This window comes from Eretmochelys imbricata, chromosome 4 (assembly GCF_965152235.1).
Source record: "Eretmochelys imbricata isolate rEreImb1 chromosome 4, rEreImb1.hap1, whole genome shotgun sequence".
Classification (NCBI taxonomy): Eukaryota; Metazoa; Chordata; order Testudines; family Cheloniidae; genus Eretmochelys; species Eretmochelys imbricata.
In genome coordinates, this window is record NC_135575.1 from 70598671 (window position 1) to 70617315 (window position 18645).

The 18645-nt window shown below is 37.1% G+C and overlaps 1 protein-coding gene across 1 annotated transcript in view; it reads left to right on the plus strand.

Moving 5' to 3' along the window:
• TLL1 (tolloid like 1) overlaps nucleotides 1–18645 on the plus strand; it is a 195552-nt gene that overhangs the window by 168545 nt on the left and 8362 nt on the right. Inside the window, exons 17-19 of the mRNA XM_077814504.1 lie at nucleotides 7594–7719; nucleotides 8671–8798; nucleotides 15402–15615. Of these exons, the coding sequence (XP_077670630.1) occupies nucleotides 7594–7719; nucleotides 8671–8798; nucleotides 15402–15615 (468 nt within the window). The remainder of the gene's footprint in view (nucleotides 1–7593; nucleotides 7720–8670; nucleotides 8799–15401; nucleotides 15616–18645) is intronic.

Genomic DNA, 18645 nt, shown 5'->3' on the forward strand with positions numbered 1-18645 from the left:
AACATTCTTATAGATATCCAAGGGATTATTTTGGGACTCCTTTGCGAGGGAATTCCACAACCAAGATACAGTACCGAAAGTAAAATCCCTGCAAGCTACGTGGAAACTTTTTAAAGACACCATATAGGCGCTCTACTTAAATGTATACCCCAATTTAAAAAACATAGTAAGAGAACCAAAAAACAGCCACCGTGGTTAAACAACAAAGTAAAAGAAGCAGTGAGAGGCAAAAAGGCATCCTTTAAAAAGTGGAAGATAAATCCTAATGAGGAAGATGGAAAAGAGCATAAACTCTGGCAAATGAAGTGTAAAAATATAATTAGAAAGACCAAAAAAGAATTCGAAGAACAGCTAGCTAAAGACTGTGCAGCGGCAGTCAAAAAAGCAAACAGAACGTTGGGAATCATCAAGAAAAGGATAGATAATCAGACAGAAAATATCATATTGCCTCTATATAAATCCATGGTACACCCAAACCTTGAATACTGAGTGCAGATGTGGTTGACCCATCTCATAAAAGATATATTGGAATTGGAAAAAGTTCAGAAAAGGGCAAAAAAATGATTAGGGGTATGGAACGGCTTCCATATGAGGAGAGATTAATAAGACTAGGACTTTTCAGCTTGGAAAAGAGGCAACTAAGGGGAGATATGATAGAGGTCTATAAAATCATGAGTGGTATAGAGAAAGTAAATAAGGAAGTGTTATTTACTCCTTCTCATAATACAAGAACAAGGGGCCACCAAATAAAATTAATAGGTAACAGGTTTAAAACAAACACAAGGAAGTATTTTTTCACAGAATGCACTGTTAACCTCTGGAACTCCTTGCCAGAGGTTGTTGTGAAGGCCAATACTATAACGAGGTTCAAAAGAGAGCTAGATAGATTCATGGAAGATAGGTCCATCAATAGCTATTATCCAGGATAGGCAGGAATGGTGTTCCTAGCCTCTGTTTGCCAGAAGCTGGGATTGGTGACAGGGCATGGATCAGCTGATGATAACCTGTCTGTTCATTCCCTTTGGGGCACCTGCCATTGGTCACTGTCAGAAGACAGGATACTGGGCTTGATGGACCTTTGGTCTGACCCAGTATGGCCGTTCTTATGTTCTTATAACCAGGAGTCCTCAGCCATGAAAATCTTGCCTACCTTCTAGCTCATTATTGGCTGAGCCTAAATTCTGTGAGTGGACCCCACCCCAACGGATTGTAAATGTTGAGTACAGGGAAAGAGACAACCTAAATTATGAAGGTTTTTATAGTCTAATATTACAACTTTAATTGTGTCCTTTGGCTAGAAGTTGGTGTAAGAGACTCCCAGGTGCTAACTGAAGGAACAAACAAGCAACTATATTCTGTAACATTTCCCGTCAATGGAACAAATTTGAAGGAAGTCCAATTAGAAGCACATTACAGTAGTCTACCTTACAGCTGACAAAGTCTAGTATGACTGGGGTAGGTTTATGTCTGAGGAAACTTTCCATACAATCTGGAAACACTGAGCTCCATCAGAAATATTTGAGTGTGACCTTCCACACACACACACACACACACACTGACACTTTTGTATGTGTCTGACAGGTATTAATCATTCTGTCAGAATAACAGGCATGCACATACTGCCAATAAGTTCCGCAGAACACTTAGTCTTACCTAGGAACATCACCTCAGTCGTGCCTGGAATGGTTTCAACAGTCTTAGCTGAACAATACTACATAATGGGCAGATACACAGCATTACGCCTTCTTTTCAAACATAAGCATTCCAGTGATACCACCATTCCGTTTGTTCTCACCAAGCACTTCACAAATATATGGGATCTAATGGAATGCTTAGGTGAAGATGTGTAAGTATCCACAGCCACCTTCTTTGAGTTCTTCCCCTCCAGGAATGAGCAAAGTGGAAAAGCAACACTGCACAACGCCTTCTAGGACTGAAAAGATTGGGACAGGTTACCTTAGAGAGGAGATGAATGAGAAGGATCATGATGAAGGTACACAAAATAATGAATTGCTTGGGAAAAGTAGATCCGGAGCTTCTATTCCCTTTTTAAAATGCAAGAACAAGGGGACATTCAATGAATTTGAAAGATGGCAAATTCAAAGCAAATAATAATAAAAAAAAAAAAAACTTGTTTGCACAATGCATAATTAGATGATGGAACTCATTGCCATGGCATATTAACTGATAACTGAAAGCTGAGCAGAGTTAAAAAAAATTAGACATTTATGTGGAGTTATCCAGTTAGACTAGTAAATATATTTTTGAAAAAGTTTTGGAAGGGATATAAACACTCATTATTTAAGGCATAAAGCCATTTCTAACTATTGGACTTTGGTAGGAAAATTCCCTTGCGGGCAGCTTATCCCACAACTGGCTGCTATGGGGTTTTGTTGTACCTTCCTCTTTAGCAGCTGATCCTGGACAGTAGTGGAGACAGAATACAGGACTACATGGCCTATTAATCTGATCCAGTAGGATGTTTCTATGAATTGCCAAGCAACAAATTGACTGTTTCTGTATGAGACATCTCATGTAGTCAAATTTGGTGGACAAAATTATGACAATCACATCCCACAAACAATTCTTGCTAAGCCGATATTGATCCAAAAATCCAGACACAGTGAATTGTGCCAGTACAAGCCTTTCAGCATCTTACAGTCAGGTCTCAACTGCCAGTTTTAAAAAAGGGTAAATGGGATGACAGGTAATTATAGGCATGCCAGCCTGACATCAGTTGTGGGTAAGATAATGGAGTGGCTAATTTGGGACTCAATTAATGAAGAATTAAGGGAAGGTAATGTAATTAATGCAAATCAACATGGGTTTATGGAAATCAGTCCTGTCAACCTGACTTGATATCTTTTTTTTTATGAGATTGTCAGTTTGGCCGATAAAGGTAATAATATATTTAGATTTCTCTAAGGTGTTCGACTTGGTACCACGTGACATTTTGATTTTAAAAATTAAAACAATATAAAATTAATATGGCACAGATTAAATGGATTAAAAACTGGCTGATAGGTCACAAAATATAATAGTAAATGGGCAATTATCATTGAGTGGGTATGTTTCCAGTGGGTCCCGCAGTGATTGGTTGTTCGCCATATGCTATTTAACATTTGTATCAATGACTTGGAAGAAAATATAAAACCATCACTGATAAAGTTTGCAGGTGACATAAAAATTGGGGACGTGGTAAATAAATAAGAAGACAGGTCACTGATTCAGAGCAATCCAAATTGCTTGGTAAATTGGTCTCAAGCAATCAAGACTTTGATTATGGCTAAATGTAAGTGTAGACATCTAGGAACAAAGAATGTAGGCCATACTTACAGGATGGGGGACTCTATCCTGGGAAGCAGTGACTCGGAAAAAGATTTGGAGGTCATGGTAGATAATCAGCTGAACATGAACTTCCAGTGTCACGCTGTGGCCAAAAGAGGTAATGCAATCCTAGGATGCATAAACAGGAACTCTAGTAGGGGCAGAGAGTTTATTTTACCCCTATATTTGGCACGGTTGTGACTGCTGCTGGAATAGTGTATCCAGTTCTGGTGCCCACAATGCAAGAAGAATGCTGATAAATTGGAGAGGGTTCAGAGAAGAGTTACATGAATGATTAAAGGATTAGAAAACATACCTTACAGTGACAGAATCAAAGAGCTCAATCTATTTGCGTAAAAAAAAAGAGAATGTTAAGTAAGGGTGACTTGATTACTGTTTGTAAGTATCTAAATGGGGAACAAATATTTAATAATTGGCTCTTCAATCTAGCCCAGAAGGGTATAGAATGATCCAATGGCTGGAAGTTGAAGCTACCCAAATTCAGACTGGAAATAAAGTGTAAATTTTTAATAGTGAGAATAATTAACCATTTAAACAATTTACCAAGGATCTTAGTGGAATTTCCGTCACTGACAATTTTTAAATCAAGATTGGATGTTTTTCTAAAAGATATTCTCTAGGAATTATTTGGGGAAGTTCTTTGTCCTGTGTCATGTAGGAGATCAAACTATATGATTACAATGGTCCCGTCTGGCTTTGGAGTCTGGGAATCTCAGAAACACAAGATAAAACGATAACCTTGCATGATTGCCATGGTTAATAAGTGTTTGTAGATGCATAACAAAATGTGAGTGGAGAGTTTTGAAAACAAAGGTTTATGCACCAAGTTTAACACGGTCATAGAAAAGTATACATTTTAGGGGATCAGAGAGACTGAGTCAACCACTGAATTCCATTCATACATCCATTTTTTCTAATAATAAATTCTTATCTCTTCACTAGCAATCAGCATCCAAATTTTCCTCGTGTTCCAGGGCGCACAAATTTAGCGAGGAATGCTTGTGTGTGAGTGTATTCATGTGCTGTCACTTGAGGGATGTTTCAAGGTGATTTTCTATAAGTAGCAGAACAGATGTTGTAGAGATGTAATGTCGTGTCTTGAGGAGGGGGAGGGGATAATTTAAAACCATCTTGGGGCTACAGGTAACTGATATTTTTTGGAATTTTTTTTAAAATTAAATATTAAGTTTTTAAGCATAAAACTTCCTATTACAAGTTTCGTGCCCTTCATGTGAATAATTGGGCAACCTATTGCAAGCTGCTGTGGGCACACAAGGAAAAATAGGCTACTGAATCATTCAACATGGCCTTGCTTCAGAAAAAAACAATGTTTGATTTTCTGTGTAGGAAAGGTGATGGTCATGGGAGCTGCTATAATCATTTCTTTGAATAAGGTTCTTAAACAATAGAATGATTAATCGCTGGTAGCAACCTGTTGTTAAACTGCTTCCATTTATCATGTGCTCTAGAGTTATTTTTGTGGTTTTAAATAAATATGATGTTTTGCATGCTCATTTAAAACAGTCACTGTGTCTGATGCATGATAAGAATGAATATTACAGGGGTCTTTTTTTTTTTTTGGTGGGTTATGATTCAGTGAGCAGTTAAAAAGAAAAGCTTAAATGTTTCTACCTTTGAGCAGATTCATGTTGGAGCACACACTCACCTCTGGCACTATCCTGGTACATTTTTTTCCACAGACAAGAAAACTGCCTGCAAAGAGAAAATTTTTGTTTTTGAATCATGCAAGGACTTGATACAGGTTTCCCCCTCAGGCCGAATACGTATTATTCACAGACTGGTGGCCTCTGGGGGTCTCAGAGGTACGACCACATGTCCTCTAAATTGTTAAAATCTAACATTTTGTTGAGAATGGATCTTTCCCTATGCTGAGTATTGAAACAAACAAAAAGGAAGAAAGCATCCATTCAAAATTGGGAGACTGATTTCAATCTGTCAGCACAACAAATGATTTTGTTTTTACTAAGCAAAATATTTGTTTCTGTAACTAATACAGACTAATTTTGAAACTGAGCTACAGATATGATGGAAAAATCCATACTGATTTATTCAACATCTGTCAGGTTTGTTCAACAACTGCATCCTTCTTTAAGTGTGCAATTAATTATTTCCATGCTAGTGTCACTAGGCTTATCTCTTCTACCTTTTGATTATTGTTTTGTACAGAGCTGATCTTTGAAGGGATCCATCATAGGCCCATTTCTTTATGCACACGTCCCTTTTGCGATTATTCTTCAGAATAAGACATACTTATTTAATGTGAGGTAGACTTTTCTGTTTCAGATAATTTGGTAGATGGGGAACTGGAAAGGGCCTTTATTTTATTTATTACAAAACTTTACTAGAATGTCCCTGTTTGTTACCTTTCATGAAAGCATTTGAGCTTACCTTCCATTCTTTTCGCTCGGTTATATAGGAGAGGAAATGCTAATGAGTTTCTGTTATTGTCCGTTGCATTCTAATTTCTCATTTGCTTGTCATCCTTCTAAGTCTGCAATAGGGAGTATGTGCTAGTGTTTGCTTTTGAAAAGATGAGAGATTAAAACTTTTGCTTGAAATTAAATAATGCATGATGTTGACTTTGTGCTCCTATTAGAAAGCCTGCAAGAAGTATCCTTCTGAGTTTTTATGCTTTCCTAAATGATCACAAATATAAACCGCTTCTGTGAAGTGTGTTTACTTTTAAACTGTTCCTCCACATTCAACTCTGTTCACATCTGCAGGAAGCTCCCACGTACTCTCAGTGCAAACAGATTTGAGATTTATAGTACAAATGAAAATGCAGTGGAAACTTGGTTTGGACTTGCAGGATTTTGCTATGAATATATATCATCCTGCTGTTGCTGTACAGCAATGTATTGTAAGTACAAATAGAATTTATTGAAGAGCCTGCAAGTCAACAAGTCAAGCTTCACATACATTTTGGCAGGTAAAGCTCAGGTGTGTGTAAGTACTTAGACAATAAAGATTTATTTTGCTGTATTACTATATATGCGCTTCAACAAAGGTAGCGAGAAGTAATACAATATGAGTAAAATAGTAACAAGAAGCTTAAATTATATATGACAGCTTGTGTTTTTGTAGAAATTCCTACTGAACCAAACATGGTCTGAAATATTGCATATTAATTTTGTTAAGAAATAACACTCCCTTTCGTATGTCTTAGGAAATCTGAGGGTAAATGAGATGCATGCTCTGCATTCCAGTTCTGAAACAGTCTGACTTCTGATATGACCATAATTTGTTCTCATTTTTTTGCGTGTTGAAACGACAGAGGTCGGTGTGATATGGCTTTATAAATGTATGTCAGGAACACTCTGCCAGTTTTGATTTAATGGACCAGCCCCACCTAAAATGACAACAGCCAAATGACACAGAATGGTGGCAGCTGATGCCTTTTGCTGTAATGACTGCCTGTTAATCTAGTTTGCCTTTTTTCCCTGCAGTGAATTTGGTGGCTGTGTAATGTAGCTCATATTTTCTCCCCTACCGTCTGGTTGATTTCTAACACACTAAAAGCTCTTTTAGAGAGGATTACTTGTTAATAAACAGGACTGCATGCTATATAGCATATCTCCCTGAAATAATTAACATCCGTTTCTTTTCTTTGCTTTTTAACAATGTATTTTCCTTTTTGAGATGTTTTGTAATGTCCAGATTCATTAAAATCAAAGCACATTTTTCGCTCCGCTGGAACAAAACAACGAATTGATAAAGTTTATGCTGAGTAAATTATTTTTAATATCAACATGTGCAGAGCTTGAAACCTTGTTTGGCCTGAACATCCAATCTGCGTACGTTGTAGAACTGGTGTGAGGTGGGAATATCTTATGTGTTTGTCCAAATAGTAAAACTCCTTGTTGTGCATGGAACTGTAGCCACTGAAGAGATACTTTATGAAATCTATATCAATAAAACTAGCTGAAAAAGTAATATTAGCCATTTGTTCTATATCCTTTATTTTCTTGAAACTTTTTTGTCTCTCTTGAGAAATAGACCTCACTTTCCATGGGAATTTACTAAAAGAATAGTGCCATGGTGCAAGGTTGCAGGCTGAACAATGAATGGGTAGAACTAAGGTACAATTAAATTGCCATACTGAGTAGAATAAGGTCTGTGCCTTGGTTTACCCTTTTCTGGACTTAAACATTAATATAAAAATGTTGTCTACATTCTACAAGCTATAGATGTGATGCTCACAGAACCATGTTGTGTATCCCTTAGACAAGGACGAGTGTTCTAAGGACAACGGTGGCTGCCAGCATGAATGCATCAACACTATAGGAAGCTATGTCTGTCAGTGCCGCAATGGATTTGTACTACATGAAAATAAACATGACTGCAAGGAAGGTAAGGGTTAGGGCATCTGAACAGCGGATAGTAGAGGCGACCCGGCTGTCTTATAGAAGGTTTTCTTCAACTCTGTAGAAAGTTATAATCATGTAGAAAAGGGACATACCTTTTAATGCAAACCAGCAGGGTCTACATGGGACAGTTAGAGCACTCGACAAATCACATCCCTCTAGTCTGTACTGTGGTGCCATTTAGACAAGCCCTTACCTTCCTTCAGAGAGTATTGTGAGGCTTAATTCCCTGATGTTTATAAAGTCTTTTGAGATTCTTGAAGGGAAAGTACTTAAGAAGGTGGAGTAGTTTTATCATTTTATCCTTGCTTTATTTAGATTTAAATGTTAGTTTTTATTTAATGAGAGGCACTTATACTAATTCCATTAGGACAAAAAAGACCTTGTATAGTCAGACATTTCTCTGTAGATATTCACAATTCATTCTCAGTCTTTTGCCAACAACAGTATCTCTCTCTTTCTATTAATCGTGGTTTACCAACCAGAATCAAGGTTCAATACCTTTAATGCCTGCTTTAGCGGGAGGGCAGAAAAGCAAAATATGAAATTTTCAGGCAGGAATTCCATTCTGGGTTTTTCTACTTAATTTTATTTGTGAGGAAGGCTTAGTAGAGGGAATAGCAAAATATTGACTTCATTTAGATAAAAGGTTTAGGCATATCATTCATATATATAGTTTGTTTATAGAAGGTTTATGTGATCCATTGTAAACAACACTGTAAATGTAATGGTCAATCAGTAAACAAGCAGTGCTAGATTAATCTCCATGATGTATTTGCCAAAGGTGATGAACATGATACTGGATACTGAGGAGGTAATTAGCTAGCTTCCTGAAAATCCTTTCCTTTCAATGAATCAGTTGATAAAAAAGTCTGCTTTTCCAACTACATCTTAACATAGATTTCTAAACTAACTGATGCTATCATTGTTGGCACAGCTGAGTGTGAACAGAAGATCCATAGTCCGACTGGAGTCATCACAAGTCCTAACTGGCCAGACAAATACCCAAGTAGGAAGGAATGCACATGGGAAATCAGTGCCACTCCTGGTCACAGAGTCAAATTAGTAAGTTATTTAAGTTTTTTTTTTTTCACCAAATTTCCTCCTGAGCTGACCAGCTACTTTCACAGGCCACTATATGAAAATAAGATTGATCTATGTTCACTGGTCAATTGGCAGCCAAAAAGTATGCCCTTTATGTTACACTAGTTAGTAAGAATCCACTGACTTTTAAAATAAAAAACATTATTTTTAAAATAATGAATATTTACTAAAATGTGTTGTAAAGATATCAACGTTTTAAAACAAAGATTAATATGAAGTTTAACCTTCAATGAAGAATTATTTTAAGAGTGTTAAGTAAGTGTTCCATAATACTTAAATGAAAATTTAAAAAGTCTGATTTCTTTTATCTCAAATATTGGTTTGGAGTATTATTTTTGTCTGATTATATATAATTGGTTCAGGGGCTTGGGACACGTTCATGTACATAATTCACATGGACATTGCAGATTCACTATACAAGGTTTCTGCACTTTGGTTCTCAGCTTTTTTTAGATTTCCCCACATTATTATGGTACAGCACTGAGCTTGAGAGATGGGATGCATTTAAGGGTGTGTCTACACTGCAATTTGAGGTCTGATTGCAGCTCAGATAGACATACTTGCGCTAGCATTACCCCATTCTAGCATGGCTAAAAATAACAGTGAAGACATGGCAGCAGATGCTTCAGAGTGGGCTATATAAATACATGGGTCCATATCCCTTGGGCACATACTCGTGCTGCTAGCCTGTGCTGAAGCCCATGCCCTTGTGTCTACACTGCTATTTTTAGCTTTGCTAGTGCAGGTTGAGCTAGTGTAGGTATGTCTATCTGTGCTGCAGTCATACCTCAGAATCCAATGTAGACATAGCCTAAGCCAGCTTTGTGCCCTCTTGACCCTGAGCTGCTCCAGGCGCTGGAGAGGACTCTGGTAAAACAGCCCTGGGGCCTGTTTAAGTTATGGCAGATTCCCTGGACTGCCCTCTGGGAATAGCACTGCCCAGCATCTCCTCAGCTCTGCATGCTGTGGCCCCAACCCAACATGCCCTTCCAACCCTTGGGATGTCCCCTATATGTAAGGCTTGTGAAACGATACTCAGGTACTTACAGCCATCTTCTGCAGTGTTAGTGCCAGGAGAATTGTTCTTCAGTCAGTTACTGAACTCTTAGGACCTCTTTATGCTTCAACCCTTTTCCCTGGCATAAAGAAGCAATGCCTCTGTCCCTTTGTGGATCTGGCTCTAAATGCTTAAACCCTACATGCAAAGAGGGGATGAATGCTCGGCCCATTCACTGGGTTCAGTGAGTGTTCAAGTTGAGTGGAGAGGGAGGGTGGGCCTGTGCTGGCTCATTCCCAGCAAGTGAACTTCTCCCATATGAACAACTTTTATTTTGTGTATATCTTATCTAGCCAGAGGCACAGACGGATTTTTATAAAAGCACTTTGAGTGCCTGTAAACTCAGGAGGAAAGCACTTGCATTTGGATTTCCTTGCTGAATTTTAGTTTTCTCTCTTCCAGAAGAAACCATTCTTAAATCTTTATCAACTGTTCCTTTTTCATTTGAAATAGAATCTGGGTAAACATTTTCAAAAGCACCCCAGAGGCCCAGTTTCAAAAGTGAAAGTCAGTGGAAGAGAGAGTTGAATGTCAGTGAGAGTTATGTGCCTAACCTGCCTAGGAGCTTTTGAGAATCCCACTAGGCTGTACTACCGGCATCTTTGGGTACCTAATTACTATTGAAAATCTGGTCCTAATCACTTTTGAAAATGGGGTTTAGGCCCCTAAACCACTTAGCTGTTTTCAAAAATGTTGTCCTCCATCCTTGAAAAAATCACAGAGCTAAAGGGTTAACAGCCATTCTGATCTGCATAGTGAAACTCTGTTAATCAAACAAAACAGGGTTCTTTATTTATCTAATGAAGTGTTCAGCAACCACTGAAAGTTAATGAGAGTGGAGCACCTAACTCCCTTAAGCTCTTTTGAAAATCTCACCATCATGTATAGTGGATAAGTATAACACTCATTAGCAAAACATTTCACAGCTAGAAATTCCCAGCTGTGCTAAATGTTTGTATGGGAAGATAACACACTATATTATTTTGTTCACAGTCTTGTTAGCTGCTTATCACTCATTTTGTATTTGACCCGTATACCAACAAGACTAATGCAAAACTTCCATTTTATAAATATTTCCTATTTTGCTTCCAAACTAAGTTCAAGTTCATTCCTACTTTTACTATGCCCTAATGAACAGAAAAGATATGAGTCCTGAAGCTGTGCATTATTTTTGAAGTTCAGTGTATCTAATCTTTTCCTGTGAGTGCTCTTAGTTTTGATAAATCATTGCAAAGTCTTTTCCTGGTAACAGTAAAGTGAAGAATTCTGTGTAATCAAGGGTTCCAGGAAACAATGGACGTGCACTGTGGAATTTTTAAACTAGATGTCCAGATGAAAAAAAATGCTTTTGAAACTGTCTACATATGGCACAGAGAGAGAGAGAGAGAGAGAGATTTTAAAAGCTCACTTGACACTTGGAAATTAGTCTAGGTGAAGCTTAATTTGAGGAACACCCTATTGCATATATAAAGATGATTTTTGAACAAATGCCTGGAAATGCATATAGATAACAGAAAAAATAATGAGATAAAGAAAACTGCAATAATTTTGCTCAGCCTATTCCCCTAAAAGTTCCCAAGTTCATAAGAATGGCCATACTGGATCAGACCAAAGGTCCATCTAGCCCAGTATCCTGTCTTCCAGTAGTGGCCAATTCAAGGTGCCCCAGAGGGAATGAACAGAACATGTAATCATCAAGTGATCCATCCCCTGTCGCTCATTCCCAGCTTCTAGCAAACAGAGGCTAGGGACACCATCCCTGCCCATCCTGGCTAATAGCCATTGATGGACCTATCCACCATGAATGTATCTAGTTTTTTTTTGAACTAGGCCTTCACAACATCCTGTGACAAAGAGTTCCAGAGGTTGACTGTGCGTTGTGTGAAGAAGTACTTCCTTTTGTTTGTTTTAAACCTGCTGCCTATTAATTTTATTTGGTGACCCCTAGTTCTTGTGTTATGAGGAGTAAATAACACTTCCTTATCTACTTTCTCCATACCAGTCATGATTTTATAGACCTCTATCATATCTGTTCTTAGTCATCTCTTTTCCAGGCTGAAAAGTCCCAGTTTTATTAATCTCTCCTTATACGGAAGCCATTCCATACCCCTAATAATTTTTGTTGCCCTTTTCTGAACTTTTTCCAATTCCAATATATCTTTTTTGAGATGGGGCTACCACATCTGCACACAGTATTCAAGATGTGAGCGTACCATGGATTTATATAGAGGCAATATGATATTTTCTGTCTTATTATCTATCCCTTTCTTAATGATTCCCAACATTCTGTTTGCTTTTTTGACTGCTGCTGCACATTGAGTGGATGTTTTCAGAAAATTATCCACAGTGACTCCAAGATCTCTTTCTTGAGTGGTAACAGTTAATTTAGACGACATTATTTTATATGTATGGTTGGGATTACGTTTTCCAATGTGCATTACTTTGCATTTATCAACATTGAATTTCATCTGCCATTTTGTTGCCCAGTGACCCAGTTTTGAGAGATCCTTTTGTAGCTCTTTGCAGTCTGCCTGGGACTTAACTATCTTGATAGATTTGTATCATCTGCAAATTTTGCCACCTCATGTTTACCCCTTTCTCCAGATCATTTATTAATATGTTGAATAGGACTGGTTCTAGTACAGACCCCTGGGGGACACAATATTTACCTCTCTCCATTCTGAAAACTGACCATTTATTCCTACCCTTTGTTTCCTATCTTTTAACCAGTTACCAATCCACAAGAAGACCTTCCCTCTTATCCCATGACAGCTTACTTTGCTTAAGAGCCTTTGGTGAAGGACCTTGTCAAAGGCTTTCTGAAAATCTAAGTACACTATAGCCACTGGATCCTCCTTGTCCACATGCTTGTTAATCTCTATTCATCTTGATAGAAATTATGATTCCTCTGATTTAAATTATGCAAAGAGTATTTAAAGTTCTTTTATTTCAAAATTTTATTACCAACCTTAATAATAAAGGCAGCTGAAAAGCAAATTCTTTGTGTCCCTTGAAATGTGGGGATGCTATGGATAAAACTTTAAGCCAATTTCTAATTTGTTTAATATTTCTTGAACTGTTTGAATGTTTTAAATAGTTTAACATATAATATTTGCTTTTTCTTAAATCCTCTAGTTCTCATAAATCCTAATTGTAATTCAAACATTTAAAATAATAGCTTTCACAGATTGTTGATTGTAAGGAGTGCTTCTGAACTACTGACCTTTCAGATTGCAGAACTGAAAAAAATACAGTGTGATTTTCCTTTGAAAAACAAAACAAAAAATTAAAAATCAAACTCAGAACTATAGACTGTTCTTACAGCACATACAGAACTCCCATTGATATTCACAGTGGATTCACTGAATTGTATATTTAACCAGCTCTTATAGCCTCTGAGTGGTTTTTGTCTGTTTGTTTGTTTTTGTAATTAATCAGATATTGTTTGGGGCCCAATGACAACACATACCTGGCTGTCTGAAGATAGGATGGTTGATTGAAATTTTAGAGTGGCAATGGGGATTGCTGCACTCCTGTTTTTATTGCATCAATGATTTCGTTCCGCTCATATAAATGTCAGCTTTTCCTATAAAATGAATCTGTGTCCGTTCAGTACTATCTTTTCACTCTCCAGTTCTTTGTGAACTAAAACTGATATTCTGAGTATTCTTTCTCATTTGCCAAAACATCAGTGCTTTAGCTATATGCAATTCCTTTAGGACAGCTGGTAATATAAAGTGCCATCACATTTTATATTGGCTGACTTCCATCAGGGATTCAGTAGATTAGACTTGCTTTGGTGTACCAGACAGAATGATCAGTTATTATGTGTGCTCAGAATTAGACTGTTTGCTTTTATTCCTTTTAAATATTGCTTCTTAATCTTTTAGCTTGCTTTGCTGGAAATACACTGCGTACAGTTAGGAGCATTAATTCCTAGAGTGCTTTTGTGATATGTTATTGTATTAACAAAACGTAACTTGAGAACCATAAAATTACTAATTAATAATAATAAATAAATTCCACTGAATGAGCTTTCAATTTAAGGTTAATTGTGAAAATGTTCAGAGAAGCCTAGAAGTATTTCAGCCTCTCAATGCTTATACATAATTCTCTATGACCTTTCATCATTAGGCTCCTCTTTCAAATCTAGCCCAGTTCAGTAGTGACCAGAAGTTATATCTCATGGCTGTTTGATGTCCCATTTGTAATAAGCTTGGTGATCTCAGTCCACTCCTGAATAGAGAAGCATCCATATATCACATAAATAGCACACTTGTCATGAGTTGGAACACTAGGTGGCAGTCTCCATGGAGAAGACAAGAAGGATCCGGAGACTGAACCATCCCTTGCTCCTGGAAGTGGTCCCTTAAGATTAGGTTCTGATGATATGGTTCAGAAACTCCCCCTACCTGTGAGCTACCTGTTCTGTGGACAAATAAGTTTAAGATTGTAAAAAGTGACTTGTGATTTTTGGGTGCCCCCATCTTCAGACAGTTTAAAGGGCCTGATTTTCAGAGGGTAGGGGCCAGACTCAGGGAATCAGACACCTTCAAAGTGTCTTCAGCTGAGTACCCTAAAATTGAGGGACTGAAAATCACTAGTCACTTTTTAAAATCTTGGACAACTCGACTCCACTCTCCAGGGCATTGAGGAGAGTTGAGTCTCTAGGAGCTCAGATAAACACTAAAATAAGTGTTGCTGTGTGGAGAAGAAATATACAACAGACCTGAAAGTAAGTAATACTTGTGACCTTTAAGATAACTTCTGCAACTTTCCTCTCTCTTTGAGAGTTGGTGACAAGTAAAAGTGAGTTGTGTTGGGATTTATTTACAAATTCACTCAAAACCCTTTTTTGCAGCTTTCTTAGACTGATTTCCTGGAGAAAGATTATTTTAATTTGCTGAGTGAAGCCTTAAATATAACCAATATTGTAGTTATAAAAAATTGGTTTATATGGCATAATTTTCAAAGGACTGTGCTGTATATGTTTTACCTACAAGGGTCATGTGGAAATGTCGTTTTCATTGGTTTAAAGTGTATTGAAGAAGCACATATATAAAAGCACAACATCTCAGAGATGTTGCAGGGCCCCAGTTATAAAAGGAACCAAGAGATTTCCTACTTTCTGGCTGGTTTTGGATGTTCTGTGAAATTTGGAATAATCCTGGAAACTAATTGTATGAATTCAACGGAATGCCTATGGTATTCCAGATTTGCTCTGTTCTGCCGTTGATATTCATTGGACACAAGTGTTCTCCTAGTCCCTTTCAGGTGAAGCGGTGCCCTGCCAACGTTAAAATTCACTGTCTTTATTATTACTCTTCTTCCTTAGAGTGCGTCTGTCATTCAAAGGTCCAAGCTTATAACCGCAACAAAATTACATGTGCTATCTCAATTGCATGCAGGCTGTATGCTGGAAACCTATATAAAGTAAATGTTTGTTATGTATAAGATATAATATGTATTGGAGTCCTTCTTAACACACTATTTTGCTTTCTTTTCAGACCTTTAATGAGTTTGAGATTGAACAACATCAGGAATGTGCTTATGACCACTTGGAAGTGTTTGATGGAGAAACAGAAAAGTCACCAATTCTGGGACGTTTATGTGGCAATAAGATACCAGATCCTCTTGTTGCTACTGGAAATAAAATGTTCCTCCGGTTTGTTTCTGATGCATCAGTACAAAGAAAAGGCTTCCAAGCCACACACTCTACAGGTTAGGAAATCAGGATGTTATTTACTGATCATTTTCCCTTGATGAAGACATTCAGGATTTTCATGTTCTATGAGCAGAATTGTTTAGTAGATAAATCAGTGCTACCAATAAAGCTGAACAAATCCTTCGAGGCAGTAGATGAAATCTAAACTCAGAGATGAAAGGAAATATTGTCAGGATTCTAGAATTAACTCTTATTTGCAATCTTATTACTTTTTTTGTTTTGTTTTTGGAAGGTTTTTTTTTTCTTTTTTAACCTTAATGTTGTTGCCGGACAGTCATTAAAAAGTAATCAGTTACTTTGAAAAAAGATCTAGTAAAAGCCAAAAGGAAGGCAATGCTGAATTCTTTCCTGAGGAAAGCTATGATTCCTTTTTAAATTCAGCAGATTTGGGAAACAGGTTTTCAAGAAATTTGTATTCTTATAATTGATGCCATAGCTGACTATACTTATAAAAGATTCAACGGCCTCTAATTTCATTTCCAGTGGACCTATTGTAATGTAGTGTGCTGTGTACCAAAATAGTCTCTGATTTTTGTCTTCTACGATTTTAAATAAAACATGGGAATTTGTGTTAACAGGTAACACTATTTCTTCTACAGTAAAAAAGAATGGTAAGCAAAGGTAAAAGTAAGCAAAACAAAACTGACAGTCTTGCTAAAATAAACAAGGTTTTAAAAAGTCTCCTTCAGGCTTAGCAGTTACTTTTGGTCCTTGATAGGAATTATTGTCATTCAAAATATGTTCTGAAATTCTATTAATCGGTTGCTTAGGACATTTTCCATCTTACAAACATTATTTTTCTGAAGTTGCTTGGTTTACAATGACCCCTAGTGGTGACTCTAAAAATGTTAACCTCCAAGACGTTATTTGGAAAGGGAGGAGAAGCCATTCAAAAATATTAGAAAGCAGGGGTGCTGGAACAATTTATATAGTGGGGGTTCTGAGAGCCACTGAACCAAGCTGTAAATCCCGTATATAATGGAAACCACTTCAAGCCAGGGGTTGTGGCAGTAGCCCTAGTTCCAGCACCTATGTTACAGAGTAGAATAGAATAATATTTCCCCAATCTCTACAGAAGAAATAATATTTCTTCACTTACCACAATCAATTCTTACTCAGGGATTATTTTTCAAACTGCATATTAAAGCGGATATTATATAAATATGACTTCCAGCATATTGAGGCTTTGCAGATGCACACAAATCCCTAATCTTGATTATAAGAATGAGTAGTCTATATTTTATCCATGTAGTTTAACATTATCTAAAACATCACATGCAACATAAAAGTGCATGTGCAACTATCAAATCATTATAAATTAATATTAAAATTCAAATTTGGTTTTTTCCCCTTGCATTTTTGTGGAGAAATAATCCTTGATACTTTGTGTGATTAATTTCTCCTTTTGGCATAGTCATCAGACATCAGAACCTGGGCTCTTTCTCACCATTTGTGTTCTGATGCTGGAAAATGAAAGCGTTGTTTACCCTGACGTTCAGTGTACTTCTTTTTCGTGTTATGAGACGTGGTTTGCAAACACTTAGTAGTACACTCACGATGTGTTTGCTGGATCAGGCCCTTCCTTATCTCCCTTTGTATCAGCTGCAATTGTACATCTACAACCACATGTGTCACATGTACATTTTAACTCTTAAGAGGGACTGAAAAAATTATCATGTGTTTTATTTCATCTTTTCCAAATCCTACAAGATCACTTGTATTACCCTCTCCAGTCTTCTCTACCACACAATGACCATTATGATTTTCACAAAATTATATATAAAAGGTTTGATTGGTCCTGACTACAATTTTACAGTAAATAATTAAAAAACAAAACTATTGGTAAAGATGGGTGTTGTAATACTACTGATTTATGTAGTTTCTTTCCATTTACACAATTGCAGTAGTCATTACATAAAGGAAATTAAAATCTATGTCCGCAGTATTTCTAAGTGTTACCAGTTACATTGCTACATAAACTCACAGAATCATAGAAGATTAGGGTTGGAAGAGACCTCAAGAGGTCATCTAGTCCAATCCCCTGCTCAAAGCAGGACCAACCCCAATTAAATCATCCCAGCCAGGGCTTTGTCAAGCCGACCTTAAAAACCTCTAAGGATGGAGATCCTCCCAAGGTAACCCATTCCAGTGCTTCACCACCCTCCTAGTGAAATAGTGTTTTTTCTAATATCCAACCTAGACCTCCCCAGTGCAACTTGAGACCATTAGTCATTGTTCTGTCATCTGCCACCACTGAGAATAGCCGAGCTCCATCCTCTTTGGAACATCTCTTCAGGTAGTTGAAGGCTGCTATCAAATCCCCCCTCACTCTTCTCTTCTGAAGACTAAATAAACCCAGTTCCCTCAGCCTCTCCTTATAGGTCCTTATATGTGCCCCAGCCCCCTAATCATTTTGTACAGTTAATGACTTGCTGGTATTTCCCTTATAAATGTCTATTTGAAGAGGTTTATAACTTCCACTTAATGTGGAAACTTTGTGTATGATATCTCAGCACAGGTACAGTGTTTTCCTTCAGAATGTTGAAAAACAGAATCTGCTCGATTCTTTTTTAAGAATGAAGGAAAAAAAAGGTGTATTTTTGCTCATATATGATTCAAAGTGAATTTTTGAAGGAAAATGTTTCACAAAATGTCCATTAAGGTAACTGAGAAGCCTAGCGAGTGATAGCATAGGGATACAGTTTGTATGTACAGTTTGTACAGAATAAGGACTTTATCCTGCAGTCTTGATGAAAGCATAACCATTAATTTTAGTGGGAGTTTTGTGAATGGACACAAATGAATGGACATTGCATTTATGAATATATAATCAAATATATAATCATTGCATATATATATTGCATTTTGAATATATAATCAAAGTTTTCAAAGCATATATTATTTTTCTTCATGTTATTGCTTCCATAACGTAATACATAATATGTCATTTTAAAAGGCTAGATTCCATGGGTGAGATCAGGGGTGGTAGTGAAAAGCTTGTGCCTATGTAACCCACACACCTTCTG